Genomic DNA, 18,582 nt, shown 5'->3' on the forward strand with positions numbered 1-18,582 from the left:
GAAATAACAAGACTTAAGTTGTCCTGACTAAAGAGGGAGCCATAATTTATTTTAAACAGTGTCACCTGAGTTGAGCTTCAAAAAACAACTGCTGTAAGAATCAAAGACAAGAAATAGCAATACAATTTATAAGACAACAATGTGAATTTTAATTATTGATTTAATAAAACCCACAATAAAACAACACTTTTGCTTTTTCTTAATTAAACGAACATGTAGTAAATCATTACAATAAAAAACTCCAAATACAATACGTCTACTGTACTTCAACTTCTAATTACATCAACTGTAAACCCCAAGTTAATTAAAACCTATTTGAGTATTAGTATGTGCAAAATACCTGTTGTGGTTTCTTTTTTTGTTGTTAGGAAGTTTGTAAGGATGGGATGCATGCTTTTCATGAACTGTGATATGGCTTAATTAATGATGGTGTTTGTATTGAAGCATTAACTTTCCATGTCTGGTGCTCCTTTGCCTCTGATATATCTACTTGTATGTTGTACTCGTGTTCCCATTTCTTGCCAGAACAGATACAAACATAATCCAGTGTTATGAGTACTTTGTCCAAAATAATACTGTGTTGTCAGTTTTCACCTTTGCAAATTCATCATGTGTTAGCTACCTCCAAAAAAAAAAAAAAAAAAAAAGAGAAAACAAGCCAAGGTTATTAATACCAATTGCAGATAGAGATCACCCTGATGAATATGTGAGACTTCAGCGAGTTTCAAGACAGACAATAGCTTAAGCATTCACAGCTGAGTATCACAATATCCATTATTGGGCCAAAATTTTCCTTTCTGATCCACGTATGGAACTACTCCTGATGTCAGTGGAAGTTTTGCATAAAGATCAAAGTGCAGAATAAACAAAAAATACTTGAAGTTCTGTTTATTGAACTCAACAGGTCATATTCCTGTTGCCCTTGGCTTCTTCAATCTAACTAACTTCAGAAACAGGTGTAAATCTGGATCTATGATAGCTTAGGGACAGGTAAAAGGGTTGTTTTATTATCCTTTGTAGGTTGAAAGTACAAGGATCAACACCATGAGCCAAAACAATTCAGCTTTGTGGACTTTGAAGCATCAGGATGAAAAAACAGTCTTTTCCAATTGCTCTGTCTCTCAACCAATAAGAGGAAGCAACCTACAGAGATAGAAAGGCTACATTAGCGTTGCCCAATGTACATTAGATTACTGAGCTTGCTTAGGTTTCATTTTATTCATAAAGCTAATTAGGGGGGGACTGCTATTGCAGTGGCTCTCCTGTGAGGATACCACCTCAAAGCAAAGATGAAAAAGTCGGAGATCTGAGACTGAGGGAATAGTACATCTAAAACTGCTGCTCCCTGCTTTCCTTTTAGTAGATCTAAGGAACTTGCATGTCTGTAGAATGAATTTGAGAGTAACTTCATGTCAGTTATCGTTTCTAGCATTTGATTTTCTGTTTTAACAAACAAAAATCATGTATAATGTTTGAATTACAGCACATGTACTAATTGGAATACATGCTAATAACTGGCCTTTTAATGTGAATCAAATGTTGGTTTAGATGATCAAAATTATTAATAATAAATTTAATCTTACAAGTCAAAACTCTGTAAAATAAATAACCTGTTTCTAAAGTATAAACCCTATTCTAAAATACATTAAAGATAACCGATCATTTAGAACACTTTGGGTCCAGTGTTGGGTATGTAGTTGCCCAGCAGAAGTCTGGGCAAGGATCTTCCTGTCTGGATCCCTGAATGCCCAGATTAAAGCTAAGTTTCTGGTCTGGTTACAGTAAATTCTGTATTTTGACATGTCTCCAAAAAGACCACTTATAAAAGAAGTCAGCTAGCACTGCATGCATCATGATTTAAGAGACTGTATGAAAATGACTATTATAAAAATACTGTATGAGTTTGAGGTTCATGGTGTATGGGACCCTGGCATGATTTTAATTGAAATACTGAATGCTTGATGCTCTGTTTAGAGCGCAGTTACTTTATGGTGCACAGTCATTAAAGGACAATCTCGAACTGTAATTTGTGAGGTATCTGCAGAGCCACACTTCAGTTTGTAAACAACCTGAAAACAATTTTGTCTCAAAATCATAACAACTTGAATAAACCAGTACAAGGGAAAGAATTAAATACATGTTCTGTAGGGCAACCACTGCGCTTTTTGCAGCACTAGCTCTCCCTGCTGCGTGTTATATGGTACAAATCCACATATTAATTAATGTTATTTGATCATCTTCATTTTGCATTTATTGCTCTCAGTCTGTCTTTGACTACAAGATAAAGAATAAGGCAGCAGTTCCCAAAACATATGAAATTAGGCACTGGAACTCTGACAACTTGCACAGGTTTTGCTTGTTTCTTGTTTGTAACTCTGAAGCTGGACAGAGCATTTGTACATTCCGAAGGTGTTCAGCAGCAGTTGTCTGGCCTTGAACTGAACTTCCTCCCATTTAGATGAACTACCAGGAACTGCAAAATCAAGAAAATATTTAATAGAATTCAGTTGTTAAGAACACTGGACAATCTAGCCGTTTTCATACTTACCACACTCAGCTACCAACTCAAGTAATTGCTCTCTCATGTATACACACATATATACGCACATATATATGCACTATGTATTATTTTACACCTTTAGGCCTTATCCTGCAACCATAACTATATCTTGATAAAAATAAATAATTTAGATGGGAGGATGAGGGGGTAGAACTTCTATCCTAAGAATTGATAGGCATGGCAATATATTAGATCCCTAAATCAGCATTTTTTGACAAAGCATACAATCTTCCATATGTCAGATTGTTCCACGTGCTGGTTTAGAACTTCACCTGGCCTTTCCCTAGACAAAATATGGGAATTTCTGAAGAGAAATTCTTTCCACACCAAAGTACGTATCATTCCATACCGGATGTTTGAGTATAAATATATTTTCTTTGCATGATTTTCATCTATATTTGTCCTTCTTGGCTAATGGTTTCTATACCTCACTGTACGAAAGCATAGTTAGTTGATTTTTTTTTCCACCAGAATGGTATTTTATAGATCTACTTAAATGAGAATATAAAGAAGATTAGAGGAAAAAGTGGTTGGTTTTTGTTTCCCCTACCCAAGTTGGACTTAATCTGAAATTATGCTGTATAACAGCTTACCTAGTTGCAAGTGGACTATGGCATTTGTTTTTCCTGCAGTGAGAGACCAAACATTTAAATCTTCTATAGAATAAACATCTTCAATTTTCAGCAAGTCTTCCTTAATGCGATCCACATTTAAATGCCTGGGAACTCCTGTGATACCAAATACAAGACAAAATTAATTCAGTCTTCTGCAAACTCTGTGGCTTTTCAAATAAACTATCATGGCAGATCTCAAAACACTGAAAGAGTTTATAATTTGTGTTGTTTAAAATGTTTAGTATCTTTAAGTTACCAAAAGAGAAGAATATGCAAATTGCCATATTAAGTCATTATGTATACTTAAGTGGTACAGAAATTATGCTGTTGTCTCAAATGCAATTTGTCCATTCCAGAATCCAGTCTCTAACAGTAGCCAACATCACGTCCTTTAGAGCAATGTACTTGTGGAGATACAACTTTTTACTACAGCTCCTAGTAACTGCTAAGCTCAAACTCTTCAAAGGAAAACTTGTATCATTATCCAGATTTTTTTAATCCTAAAAAGCTCTTTGTTGTGTTACTAAAACTTGACAAAAATATGCATGAGGGTAGGTTTCCAATTTCTGATTCAGAGAAGTAACTGATTTAGAACTGCGAGTTAAGTTGTTGAACAATTTCATAGAAATAAGTATTTGAATAGGCTTCAAACTGCATATATATCAGAGTAGGGTTTTGTTGTTTTGGGGTATTTTTTGAATGCTTCAACAAGCTAGATGTTTTGTTTCTAAATGAAAAGTTTATTTTAAAATATTCATTTACAATTGAAACGTTAATTTTGAAAGGCTGCCTTAAAAAGATTTTATGTGGATTCCTTGGAAGTCTGTTTGCTGGAGATCTTTGAAAAAGGACCAGTTGGAAAAATTCTCTAGCATACATTAAAACAACCTATCATCACTTCTGATAGCAGCATTAATTCTGACATTTTTATGGCAGCTGGATACCTTTGCAAAGAGCTACAACTCAAAGATCTGGAATTTGATACACCATTAGTTTGCCTTATCTATTTTGCCCAGCTAAATCTCAGCTGTTGCCTTGGAGCTAATTCAGGTTTCTTAACTCAGGTTTCACTATTTTTGCCTTCAAGGTAAAGGGTTTTGTTTATTTGTTTGGTTGGTTGGTTTGGGTTTTTTTTTTTTTTTTGCTTTTTCCTAAATGTCAAAAAAGCACTTGACATCGAATATGCTGAGGACCTTGATTTTACCATGTAGTAAAAGTCAACAGTATTTTTTTTTCTTCATCCCTGCGTTCTCACTTTCATAAAACATGGAAGTACTAGATAATGTAGTTGTAGTGGGCATGTCAGTTATAATAATGCAAAAAATGTTGCTGGCATTTTCCCCTCTGTACCAGAGTTTACCAGTATTTGACATGTAAAGCAAAGCAAACTGTGTGGATCTTACCTTCCAGAATGATAACTCCTGTGTCACGCAGAATTCGGACTGTTGTCAAAACCACCAGTATGGAAAATACGTATGTACATATAGGATCAGCAATCTTGTATTCTGGCTGGAAGGGAAGTTACAAAGTGTTAAAGAATGTATGAAAACACGCTCATTTTTAAAAACATGACTCATAAAATGCAGTTACTTAGAACTCTGACTTATATGAAGATTTCTTTTTTTATAATTACAAAATATAAAATGGTCCTTGCTTGTTTTACATAACTATATGAAGCTTCTAATAGGTCATCACAAAGTATATTATTTTCTTAACTTAGAAAAGTAAGTCTCTTTTTAATTTAATCACTTCAAGTGAAATTAAAAAAAAATATATATCCCACCCTACCTCAAAGATTAGCCATTACTTACCTTGAAACGTATGATGTATGCAGCTACCAGCACGCCAATACTTTGTACCAAGTCCCCAAGGGCATGTACAAATGCTGCTCTCACTGCAAGGCTGCTGTGTCCGTGGCTGCTGCTGTGGGCTGTGCTGGGAGAGTTTGACTGAGGTATGTGGGAGTGCGGGTGGGAATGGGAGTGAGAATGAAGATGTCCGGACTGATTCAGCAAAAAACCCATTCTGAAAGGGAAAGAAGAAAAACATTCCAAGAAACAGGCTTTAGGGCTTGGTGGGTTTTTGTTTTAAAGGACATAAATTATAAAGAATGGAGAAAGTAAAACTCAATATCATTTCCAGTCTTATTTTATGAGAATGAAGAGGTCCAGCAAAATGATGTCCCATGAGAAAATTACAGGCCATGAATGAATTAACAGTTTATTCAGAAATGCATTTATGAGCATTAATGGAGAGAAAGGGAGGTCTTACATTAAGTTAACTGCAACACCAACAGCTGCTGTAATCAGCATGATATCGCCATTTATTTCATAGTCCATATGGATAGTTCTTTGAACAGCTTCATACAAAAGGAATGCCATAAGGATATAGACCAGCAATACACTAATGATGGCTGACAATACTTCTGCAAACAGAAAGGAAACAACATTACAAAAATGAGTCTTGGATCTACTTCCGAATTATAACATGGACACAGCCTTAATTATTTTATTTTTTTGTGTATTATGGCACTAATGCACAACTAGCACGTTGTAAATATAACTCACAAATACACTTAATAAATGGTGTAGCTTGTTTCAGTCAACAGCTTCACACAGCCTTGTCAGTGTGTTCAACAAGTCATGTTTTCTCCAGTTATGCTAAAAACAGGCAATGATGGTGACTTGATCAGACTACCTGGAACTTTTGTCCGAGAAGTCACAGACAAAGGCCCTGCCTGAAGGAGAGGAAAATTAGGTGGGCTGGTGGTGTTTGAGATCTCCTACAAAGAAGGCTTGACTTCAAATGTCTACAGTGTTAAACTAGATTTAGAGGTGACTTTGTATGTATCCTTTCGTATTTAGAAGGGGAAAAAGTTATAAGAGTAAGGAACTGAACCATACAAACTTGTCAGACATCAGTCCTGAGCTTGTTGACATGTATGTGTACATGTGTACATTTCGGCTATGAAGCATTGCTTAATGTAAGTCTCAGTATTGACATGTGATGTTTTAATACTGCTGAATGATTACTAAAGCCTCATATTTCACAAAGGTAGGAGTGTTATGACCAATGCTGTAACATAGGAATTCTATCTGATCATCCAGACTTTCAAAACGGCACATGACATCTGTATGAAGAAAGTAAATTAAAAAAATTTCGTCCCAGAACGTCTGCTTCCATTTGCGTCTGTGATAAGTAGTTATAGCTCCCCACAAGGCTCCCGCTGCTCTGATGGAAAGTGGCCTGAATATTTTATGGGTTTGGACCTTAATGCTGTCTGCCTCAGTGCCCAGGTAATGAAACAGGGCTGGTGACAGTATACATAAAACCTGAGGATGATGAGTCCATCCTGTGGTTTTAGGACCCTATTTTAAATAACATAGGGGTCACTAGATTTCACATAAACGTGCACTTTTTCACTCTAGCTTCGTATGCCAAAAATGATTGACCTTTTGTGGCTTTCTGGCTTTCCCAGATAAGACTGTCTCAGTTATAAGCAAGTTAATGCAGGGCTATAAAAAGCACTAGGAAAATCTTAAAGTTAGCTCCATTGTATTGCAAGGAAATCTGCAGCCATGCCTGAGTAATTTTTAATCACTATGCATAAGGCTTACTATTGTCACATGTCAGATGGATCACTGGGACCCTAGTTTTCCTCTGTGAGTTCAAAGATCAGGGTTGGAAGTTATTTGCATTGAATTATAACTGTTGTTCTTTCCTCTTGCCCTGATTTATTCCTGAGGAAGGGCAAAATTCAGCTCCTGGCTATGTGACAGCTGTAGGAAGATTAATCTCAGAATTGCCTCCCTTCTCCCTCTGCTTTAAATCTGCCAGTGTGCAACACAGCTTTGGCTACTGGAGGTGTCATTTCTAATAAAGAATTGCCTTTATTTATTGAATATAACAGTAAAGAACATGCAGGTATAAAAGCTTCTCATACCACCAAAATCACTTGACCAATACACTGAATTTGTCACATTATTATGGGAGAAGAAACTCATGCCAATGTACTCAGTCCTAGTGTGTAGATGTCTGGATTCGTGCCAGCATTATCAGGTGGTAACAAGGCTCTGAATGGCAACTGTCACAACTTCTGCCTTCAGAGCAATAATGAAGTCCTAGAAATAACCCCTGCAAGTGGTAGCTTTCTTTATAATGTCCACAGATTACTCAGGGTAACAGCCTCCCCCCCCCGCCAACACACACACACACTTTGGTTTTCCACAATGTTTTTTTTTTCTAATTTCTATTTGTGAAACTGTGGTTTTATAATAGAAAACCGTGTTTTCTGCAACAGAAACCAGTGTTTTCCTTGCAGTCTTTTTCACATTGTCATCTTGACACAATAGATTTGTGCTGAGATCTTTCACTTGTGAAATGAAGTATGCACTGTGTCAGTAGCCTGACTGATCTGTCATTACTGACGTTGTCTCTGCAGCAGTGGAAAGATGCCAAGTTTCATATCTGTGTTTAAATCTGCTCGCTGTCTTGCTGAGAAGGAGGTAGCTCCACTTGGTGAAATAGAATTATTTTTGGCTTCAAGCATATATAACCCTTTTCAGATAAGACTGCAAGCTTCATTGTTTTGTATTCACTTCTCTAACTCATTCCTGAATCTGTCAGCTTCCCTTTCACCACTGAAAAGGGAATACACTAAAGATGGAGCATACATATTACACATTCAAAGAGAATTAAAACAGATGAAAAACAGTGCTTTCTTCTGGAATTTGACTAGACAATCAACAAATGTTTTCTTTACAATGCTACACTTACGTGTACAAGTATGAAAATTCATGGTTCTGCAAACAAAACTGATAATGAACACTTAGAAGCACTTGATTGTCATGTTTTTGTGCTTAGTTTATGTATAGATTATCTTAAAATTTAATGCAAAGCAGATTGGCCATGAAAATTCTTGTACGTACTCCTAGCTTCAAACAACTCTTCTACATTTATTTTTTTTTCCTGTTACAGATGCTCAATCTCTACCCTATTTTTCACATTGCCATGTTTTACCATCTCATGAAATTCAGGCTATTGGTGAGCTCGTATTATTTTGCTGACAAACTTCTTACAGCACAGGATATTTGGAAAAATGCATTATAACAAGAATATAGCCCAGAAGTAGCTTTGTTCCATAGACAGCATTCACTGAAGTGTGAAACTGGGTCCTAAGGCCACAACATTCAGAAAGGGTGCCTGAAATCGGCAAATACACGTTACAAATATGACTTTAAAAAAAAAAAAAAAAAGTATACGGTCATTTTCAACAATCCCATCTTCAGTACTCACAGAGCCTGGATCAAGGTTTTGAGAATTTCTTGCAAGATCTTTACCAATTTCCCCTTTTTCATTGCAACCACAGGAACTCTGTTCCCACCCCCACAGGCTCTAGTTCTCCCCTACTGATTGCTATGCTGCTGCTAACATGTAATCTTACGGAATGGTTGAGTAGAAAGGTGCCTCTGGAGTTAGTCTGGTCCAATCCCCTGCTCAAAGCAGGATCAACTACAGCAGGTTGCTCAGGGCTGTGTCCAGCCAGGTTTTGAGTATTTTCACCTGACTCTACAATCTATCTGGGTGACGTATTGCCATGTTTGATAGCTTGGCCTCACTGGGCAGCAGACAGAAAGGAGGAATTGCTGCTGGTCGCTCTCTTCTCCAGGGAGAAGATGATGGGTGATACAGACTGATTATATGGGCCAGATCCAGCCCACAAGTCACATACTGGATCGATCAGTCTGATCATTATTTTTCTTGGCAGTAAAATGGGGCAAAAATAATGCAAAAAGTGAGGAGGCAGTAATCCTGAGGGATTCCTCTCTGCAGAGTGCTATGGAACCCCTGAATTAATAAGTGAAAAATTATATAATTGGGTAATATTTGATGGTTAAACAAAAGTTTATTTTTTTCTTAAGAATAGTTCCTGTTTTAAGGTGTCGTGTTCATTCTATTTATATTTTTGTTTTAGAAGAATTGTAAAGATGTATAAACTACTGACTTTTATTTTTTTTAATGAGGTTAAGGTACGTCTAAATGCTAGCAAACATCCTTGTGGAGAGTATGAGCCAAGTGCCAGAAGCATACCTGCAAGGTCAGGTTTCAGTATTAGGGGGGACTCCTATCACAAAATTAAAACTTCTTGAAAGAAAAGTTTGTAATGGGAAATGTTGGCATTGTTAATGCTTTCTTGCTAAAGCCCAAAGATCTTTGCTAGTGTACAGTTATGCATTCATGCATTAGTGACTAACTGATGACAAATGACTAGGAGTGATGGAGTTGTTGGATTCTGCTGCTGTCTGGCAGTCAGTATAAGAATGAAATACAATGACTATACAAGACTGTGAAATTCCTTGAAAAAATATACACTATAGAAAGTACAGAGGAGACGTAGCAAGCTGTAATGCTAGAAATTATCTATTTCATGAAGCATAAATTGAAGCTTTTGGGAAAATATCTGCAAGTCCAGAACTGCAACTGTACATTATAAACTATTAATAACCAATACAGATAGCAACCACAAGAAAGCACCCTTTAGCATCATTACACTTCCAAACATCAAGTAAAATGAATCCTGAAAAAGTCCTTCCAAGGTTTAGTACATAATTCTGCTTGTTTCTTTTTTACAAACTCCTAAAACAGGCAGAGGTGGAATAACTTACTGTACTGGATACAGGGGTACATTTTAATCTCTGCTTCATGTGATTTGCGGGGTGCAAGAGGAATAGTGATTTCTAAGACATCTTGCAGAGCTATCTGGTCCTATACTCTACAAAACTTTTTAGTTCTGGATTAAAGTATCAATATTCATATTGCATAGTTTCTTTTGTTTGTTTTTTTTTCCAGTATCATAATTCTACTGAAGTCACTGGGGCTTCATAAGTGCAGCGCACCGGCAACAAACTGTTGTAGACAACAGCTGACTGACACACATAGCTCCTGCATCACCAAGCGCCTCCATGTAGCTGTCACACAAACAGTAATAGTGATACACCAGTGAACGTTCCCCTCCTGCTCAACAGACCTCCATTCCACAGCACGAAGGTGCACGGGCACCTGACTTAATGCAGCAGCCCAGTAACTATGGGTGAGCTGTGAAACACAGCTGAATACCCACTCATGTTTTTGCTGGGGATAGCTTTCCTCCTCTGAACCCTTTTTTAAACTTTCTAGGCAATGGTTCATTTGTAGGAAGTCTTACTTACAATGTCTCAGTGTATCCAATTCCCCAATAGTCTGAAAACCTTCCTCATGATGATGGAAGATAAATCAGCCATTCAGAATTTAACTCTGAATCTAATTAATCATTGTTCCACAGAGACTGAGAGACTGATCCTACTCCCAGTGAGTGAAACTCTGAAGTTTGATAACTTGAATTTAGCTGAGGTTTAAAATTCAATAAAAAGGTCTGATGCAATGACCTAATGATGAAGTTCAGTAGTAATCAAAAGGAGCATTTGTCTAAACCTGTGAAGAGGCCAGGCCAGACTTTCAGCCACAACTGGTCACCTTTAATTGTTTTTATGCCTCCTTGCCAGTTTCCCCACTGCAGATCAAGTTGGTTTACGGCACAGTAGATACCAGACTGTGACCTAACACGGACAACTCAAGAGTTCAGGTTCACTGCTACCTCAAGTTCAGTCCAGCACAGTACTGATTACAATTTTGCACAAGTGATTTATTCTCTTGTGGCAATACAACCCATGTAGCGGATCGAAAATAGCCAGAGCAGTGAAAGGACATTACAGGCAGGGTGTCAAAGTTACTGTTGTTTGTTACTGTTGTCCTTCTAGTTATCTCTTCTTCTACAATTAGATATTCTTTTTAGTTGTTGCTTAAAATACTCTGTTAATAGCAAAAGCTGGTATCTACATACCTAAGCGATGAAATCCAAAAGTGAACCTCTTTGTTGGAGACTTTGCAGACAGCCAGACAGCAAGCAGGGTCAAAATAATACCGCTAAGGTCAGTTAACATGTGAAGTGCATCTGTCATAATTGCTAGACTGTTAGCAACATATCCACCTGAAAAGAAATTTGGAAAAGTCAAGACATACGATCTTTGTGATTCTGGATCCTCTTAGCACAACCTCCAGTTACTTATTTTCAGAACACCGCATTAAGTGCATGAGAGTACATAAAATCACTGAACAGGGATATTTTTTGCCACTACAATCAACATGCCATGTTATAATTTAAAGCTATCTTAGTTAGAAATGCAGTGAAGCGTGCCTTCTATTAGGGTAACATAGAAAGGATTCAGTCCTGTTATTTTCACTGACACTGTTTGCTTCATAGTGTTTGCAAGATCAGGTCCAAAATAGTTCAGTATCTTTTCTCTATAGATAATTGTGTATGTTTAATCAACTGATCCTTTTTTTTTTTTTTTTTTTTTTTTTATTAAATTAAAGCTGTTGAATATTTTGATGTTATGGAACAGGGACAGCCATACAACAACTCAATGACAAAGTAATTCACACTGCCCCCTTTTTATTTTCATTATATTATCTTTTAACCTTCATCATTCCCTGTCCTGGTAGGGGCATATAAATTCTGCTAATATATATTGCTGATAGTAACTTTCACTTGCACAGCATTTTTCTTTATTTATTGCCATAATTTTTTCTCATAATTATGAGCTGCATTGAGACAAATACCCACAGAGCAAAGGTTAATACCTTTGTTCCATTTCAATTGCTAACGCTACTGTTAGATGGGTGACAGAGGTTTAAACAATGTGCCTCTCTTAGGCATCCCTTATCCAAATGAGGAATCAAGGACAGTCTGTGGTGTCTTCCGTACGCAAGAGGATAAGCCCATTTTCTCAGAAAAGATTACATCTTTAGTGTCATTTCTTCTATCATTTAGTTTCTCATTTTACCTTGAGACTCATTCAAATCATAGATTCTACCAAGCAGAGTGTGCAGCTGGCACGCTATTTGCCAGGCTTGAGGCTCCAATTAACATTTCGAGTAAAGGTATCTTTGTATATAATTAAAAGCCTCTTAGTGAAGAGGTTGACTGTGAAGAAATAGCAAAGGCAAATTCACAACAGGCTGATTGCTTACAAGATCTGTTATAAAATGTGTGTGTCCCTGTCCATCCATGAGTGTGCCCATCTGCAAATCAAGCTATACTCTTCCCCCAACCATACAAGCAGGAAAACTGATAACATAGTTGCTTGTACTGCCTGTAATTACTGAAAATACCACAGTTCAAACAGTTCCTTTCCCCCCTACACCTGTCTTTAGTTGTTCCTAAGTCGAATTCTTTAGAGGCTGAAATTCTCCAAAGGCTCAAAGATAATGAGGTTTTTAAACCTCAGCAATTCAGCAGGGTTGTTTTTTTATTATTATGATTAAAATGGGTAATGCCTTGCCGTTCTGAGTTAATTTGTTTTCACACATAATTTAAAAAAAAATATGACTTAGAAATGTGCAACTCAGCCAGTTTTATAGTCAACACAGAAGAAAACAATTTCTATCCAAGGCCATTCACTTCAAGAGTTTACGTGTATGATCATTTAAAGTATGTATGTTAATTCACATGTATTAAATTTTGAGAGGTACTTCAGTCCAAGATGAGTCAATTCCATTTCAGCTCGTCTCTTAGGACTTCAAAAATAAAATTAGAAGGAAGGAATTCAGATACTGAAGGTAGTCTTAATATAGCACATGGGTTAAGAAAATAGCATCGAGATGAATGAAATTCTGAAATTGAAGGTTCTCTGTGTTCCAAACATACTGGTTCATTGCTTGGTGAAGTACTACCCAGGGGCTGTTTAAACACAGTCAGCAACTGTGGGGGGAGACATCTCCAGTCTTTACGAACAGAAGGCCTGATGGCTCACCACCACTGTTTTCACTGACCTGTGAAGGACAGCAATCCTCCTCATGAATGATCAATCTGAAATCTGAACATAACTGAACGCATCAAATCCTGTCAGGAAAGATAACTAGGAGTTGCAGTGTTTTCCATTTCTTCATGCAAACTGGTTTCCAGGGAGTCTAAATTATCTTATCTGACTTTTACAATGACTGTTCATCAAATAAAACAACAAACACTGAAGTGGGCTGGATTAACGATCTTGGCTATACTTGAAAAAAAAATGCCAATCAAGATTTCACAAATCAGATGCTCAAACAAGATTTCCTGCATCTTGACATCAGTAGCAGGAAGATTTTTACTGAACATTTGATGATTAATCATCTGATAAGGTGTTCTGCCTTTTCTGCAGAAACTCATATCTATCAAAGATCACAGAAATTAGTTAAAGTCCTACATGAACAAAGTTTGACAAATATCTGAGCTACAGATTCGTTCAAAAAGTTCCACAATTTCAAACCAAATGGGACAGAACACAGTGCGGGGCTGGACTGAAATACATTAAATAGGGGTGGTGCTGATCCAGGACTTGAAGGCTCCATCTTCACTTATTTTGGTACTTGCCTTAAGGCAAGTCATTCAGGTCAGGATCCACAGAAGCACACAGATATCTAAGTCCAATTTATTCTCTTTGGAAGTTGGATACTTGACTATTTTAATCGCCTATGTACTGTCCGTGCCCAAAATTTGTCTGTGCCCAAATCCTGAAAAAGGACTGGTAACAGCATACATGAACCTGAGAATGGTGAGTCCATACTACAGTAGCAATGCTTTGTACAGACAAATCAGTCACTCTGACCTGAGCTTGCAAAGTTCTGGCTGCACAGGAGAAGCAGTGGATGATGCGTCAGCAAGGAGAGTATTTTTACTCTCCACACCTATTGTTCCCAGAGCTGTCTCTGCACTAGCTATGGAGATGTCTACAATGCAGCAAATCAGATCAGAAGCCCCCAAACAGAGAATGTCTGTGACTTCAGCATAAAGCTGCCAACAGCTCAGGAATATTACTCAGCAAAGCTTCCTTCAGATAGACTAAATTTGGTGTGTATCAGAGTCCTGATATAAGTACAATGAAGTCACACGCTAAAGGACACCTACACCCGAGACATAACACTACATCCCTCATCAAATTTGCCTGAGTTCACACCGAACCAAAATCTCAACCAGAGAGAAAACAGAGCCAGAGGACAAACTCAGGCATTCAGCTACATCTCTGCAAGTCTGAAGCTAAGCACTGAACCATGATGAGTTGATGTATTGTGGCAATATTATTAAAGACTAACTAGAGCGAGGTGTTGAGAGACAAAGCCACTATTTTCTATTAACCCACATTCCTGAAATAAGGTTCCAAATAAAACTGTGGCACACATGCAGCCAGTTATCTGGTCTGTCTGAAACAAATGACCATTTCTGTCTCCTATGAATGTGTGACACGCTGTATTATTTATACTCAGTGATTCTGAGTATCCAGTACGCTCCCTACACATATTGTTGAAGTTTCTGTCTTAAAGATACAATGCACAACTGCACTAGAAAAAGTGATCCAAGAGTACTAGCTTACTTCACATGAGCAATCATCAGCTCTTCAGTCAGCCTGACCTAATTTAGGTAGGGAAGAAGAAAGAGGTAAGTAAGTCCTGTGTTACTACATCTGAAGCATCTATTCCTTACTTCAAGAAAGTTTTTGTGACTTCTTTTTATCTGGTGAATTATGGGCAGTAGATTCTCTGTGACTCAGACTTGTATGTTAAAATGCAAGCAATTTAAAAGAAACTGTCATTAATTGTCTGTTGCTAGATAGACCTGGCACAACATAACAGGCTGTCCGGTGTCTGATAGAGGCATTCATGTGCTGGCACCATGTATCACTCCCCACTGCTTTAAATCAGGAAAGTGGATGAGAGAGTTTCAGCGTTCCGCAGGAGGCTGAGGAGCACCAAGCACTTACACTGAACGTCATGGACATATCCAAAAGATAGATGGTAACGGGACACTAATAAGAAATTGAAAAGTGAACAGTGATAAATATTATGCTTTATAAAAATTGTTAGATAATGGCAAAGGCATAACATTCAAGAGCTCATCTACACATCCAGGGGACTTTAGATTTTATCTCAAGCCCATGTCACTATCGGCTATAAATAGTCATATTTTGTACAGTCTGATGTATCATGTACAGGTTCTATTCAACCTGAATAGTAAATGATAGTGTATCTTTATGAGGGAGTAATAAAAGCTGAACTTGAGCACCAGGTGCATTCTGCTAACTGACAACAATTGAATGCTCATATAGGAACAAATTTCCAGGTTAAAAAAAAACAGCTTTCTTCTGAGTACTAACGAATAGAAACCACAAATACCTGAACTCAATCAAACTACTTGGTATTCTGAACTGTTGTAATAGGAAGTGTTAAAATACCTATTATTTTCATTTACTTTGATCATGCGGTTTATGTCAGGACGGAGTATGTGCTAGCTCAGAGCACAGCAGGACTTCAGGAAGTTGTCAGGAGAGTGGTTTCTGGACTGCATTGTTGCACAGGATTTGTCTTTTTGGATGTAAAAACTAGAATACATTGCCATATCTGATGGCTAAGGATAAGCACCCCCCAGATATTAGAGTTTTGGTACAAGGTCAGTGTCACCCTTAGGAACTATATTTCCCTCTTCTTCCCGTTGCAAACAGCAAAATTTTGTGGCAGAATTAGAAAACACTGAGGATGAAATTATTCATTTTTTACTTCTATCTGTACAACACCATGCAGTTTCTCCCTTGCTACACCATAGCAGCTTACAAAGCAGGCAAAAATAAAAAGCCATTAGGCAGACAACAAAAAGCCTGCTTTCTGCCAGTCTGGGGAACCGATGAGATTCAGGGAACTCAAGCTGACAACACCGCTTGCTTTTCTTGCACGAAAAGTACAGGTGGACTTCCATCCTCACTCTCTGGCCTTACTGCTACGGGCATGGATCTCTCCACACGACCAGCAGACAGACGGCTTCTCTGGGTAAATAATTAAGAACGACGCCAAAGCACCGAGCCAGGCCAGAAGGAGAGAGGCGACGCAGGCCAGCGACTCACCCACGAGCTCCCCCGTCATGAAGAGCAGGTAGAGGACAGCCGCGAGGGTCAGCTGCTTCTTCACCTTCCTCTGCTTGCAGAGCTCCCTCCGGGCGCTGCAGCCGCCGCAGGGGCCCGGCGCCGTGCCCCCGGCGCCCCACAGCGCGCTGCCCCGCTCCGGCAGCGAGTCCTCGTCGGGCTGCAGGCCCAGGTGCAGCCCGTTCCCCGGCGGCTCGAGGGCCGCGTCTGACGGCTCGTCCGCCACCACCACCCGCAGCTTGTTAAACCTGGGGAAGTCGTCGTCGGCCGCCTCGTCCGAGAAGTCGAAGGCACTGGAGTCGTTGAGGAACAATGCCGGGTCCCCGCTCCTCCACAGCGCGGACTTGAGGCTCGTCCACAGGCCGGCCCCCGCCATAGCGGCGGAGCCCGGGCACCGTCCGCGGAGCTCCCCCCGCGCCGTCCCGTCAGGACATGGCCCCCGCCTCGCACCCCGGGCCCCACCGCGGCCGGCCGGGACGCCCCCGGCTCCCCGCCGCTCTCCCCCGCTCACGGAGCGCCCGGGCGGGCGGGGCCGCCTCCCCGCCGGCGCAGGGGGAGCAGCGCCGCCGCCATGCGCGGCAGGCGGGCGGGCGGCCGAGCGGGCAGGCGCTCACAGCGAGCGGCGCCGCGCTCCGGGCATAGCCGCGCCCCCGCCCCAGCGCCAGCCCCAGCCCCAGTCCCGGCGCGTACCGGAGGCGCGGGGCAGGGCGGCCGCTGAGGGGCCGGGCTGGGCGCTGCCGGTCCCCGCCGCGCCTGCGCCGCTCGCTCACAGCCGGGTGCGGGTTCGAGCCCCCCCGAGGCCGCCCCGCCGAGGGGGCGGGCCCGCAGTGCCCGGCGGCGCTGAGCCGGAGGAGGGAGGACTTGTGGTGTGAGAAGGCACAGCGCGGGCTGTTGGGACATCAGCAGCGACTGTCACGCAGGCTGGATGCCCCTTCTGTGCCCTGGCTTCAAATCTTGGAGTCACAAATTTGCATTGTGCAGCTTTTTCTCTCTTCCGTTCCCCACGAAAGGCACGGTTCTTCGCACCATTTCCAATGGTTCCTGCGGTTCCTGTGAGGGTGGCACGGTGTTCTAGGAAGCCGTACGTGCCTGCCTTAAAATTCCTTCGAGGATGTCAGATGAATCAAACCTCAAAGGCCCAGCAGCCATGTGATTCCTTCCATAGCCATGTTCTAAGTTAAAAATAATTAGACTGCCTCTAGTGATGCTGTCAAAACGTTACTCCCCCTCCTCGCTGGTCTTATAGCTACACATGTTCTTCTAATTGCCAGCCTACAATACTTGGGACCAGTTTGTACCCAGGGCTAAATGTTGTTACTGTCAGGCTCCTGAGTGATAAGCATTTCATATGCCCAAGTGGTAAGAGCATATCCTCTTTTTGACCTAGCTGAAGGAAGTTGCCTAGATCAGAGTTGTGTAAAACTGCTAGATTTTGGAGAAAGGCACTCCCTTTCTGCGCAAGGGCTGAGAGCAGATTCTGGCACACCTTGGAGTGCTCGGGCAGCTCTGCAGAGCTTGGAGCAAGCACCTGCTTGGAACAGACCCTGCCGGAGAGGACACGATTGTGGTAATTGAGCCTTGGGTGGAGGCTGAGCATTGTTGTTCTCTGCAGTGATGTTCTCCAAAAATAAACACTACTACGCTTTGTTATATTATGGTAGGTTCATTTTCCTGAGCACATAATCTCATGTCACTCTTCCTCAGGTGGATAAAGAGGTGCCATCCCCTGCGCCTTTCACCCAGTTCATAATTCCCTAGCAGGGTTATCAGCATGAAAGCTTTGGGGCCACAAAATGAATTGGGTTCCTGAAATGGGCCAGAATTAAAAAATATGATGTGAGGGGGGTGAGATATTTTTGTATGTGTAGCTGAAATTGTTTCCATGATCACAATTTGCATAGACTTCCATATGTCAACTGAGGGGGCGGTGAGCAGTGCGGGAGTCAGAATGAGCAGTCGAAGCTGGGACCCTGTTAAGCCAGCATTGGTGCCTGAGAAAACACTCCCAGGTATGTTCCAGTTCAACTGTTCTTAATGTTCTTGTGCTCCTCTCTGAGTCATTTAACTCACTGTGTTTTACCAATTGAACCAGCACAAGTGCGAGAGGGCACACAAGCATGAATGACCAGCCAGGGAGGAGAGGGAAAGTCAACTGCTAAACCCACTGCTTATAAAACTGTGTCTGAAAATGTGGCTTTGTACTGGGGGATTGAAGAGTGGGTTCGTGCTCCATTTTGCTGCCCCTCCTGCAGGGACAGAAATATCTAGCGCTGAGGAAGGACAGTTGGCTGGGGAGACTTATTGCCCTCAGCAGTGCACCAGGGCTTGCCAGTTTGCCTGTCATTGAATAACTATGACCAGATTTTTCTGAAGTGTTGTCAAGAATCAAGTCATGTGTTATCAAGACGAACTTCTGTTGAAC

At 40.4% G+C, this 18,582-nt stretch overlaps 1 protein-coding gene across 2 annotated transcripts; it reads right to left on the reverse strand.

Moving 5' to 3' along the window:
• Positions 1-142: 142 nt before the first annotated feature.
• On the reverse strand, positions 143-16,827 carry SLC30A4 (solute carrier family 30 member 4). Of its 2 annotated transcripts, XM_005019478.5 has the most exons (7): positions 16,143-16,812; positions 11,054-11,200; positions 5,446-5,599; positions 4,986-5,199; positions 4,578-4,683; positions 3,154-3,288; positions 143-2,473 (listed from the first exon to the last, which is right to left on the reverse strand). In XM_005019478.5, exons 1-7 carry the CDS (start codon positions 16,534-16,536, stop codon positions 2,319-2,321), a joined length of 1,305 nt encoding a protein of 434 aa, XP_005019535.2. In that variant the 5' UTR covers positions 16,537-16,812; the 3' UTR covers positions 143-2,318. The 2 variants fall into 2 exon arrangements, with proteins under 2 accessions (XP_005019535.2, XP_027322846.1); XM_027467045.3 differs by lacking the exons at positions 143-2,473; positions 3,154-3,288; positions 4,578-4,683; positions 5,446-5,599 and having other exon boundaries at positions 4,994-5,199; positions 16,143-16,827.
• Positions 16,828-18,582: the final 1,755 nt, after the last annotated feature.

The sequence above is a fragment of the Anas platyrhynchos genome, chromosome 11 (genome assembly GCF_047663525.1).
Source record: "Anas platyrhynchos isolate ZD024472 breed Pekin duck chromosome 11, IASCAAS_PekinDuck_T2T, whole genome shotgun sequence".
Lineage (NCBI taxonomy): Eukaryota > Metazoa > Chordata > Aves > Anseriformes > Anatidae > Anas > Anas platyrhynchos.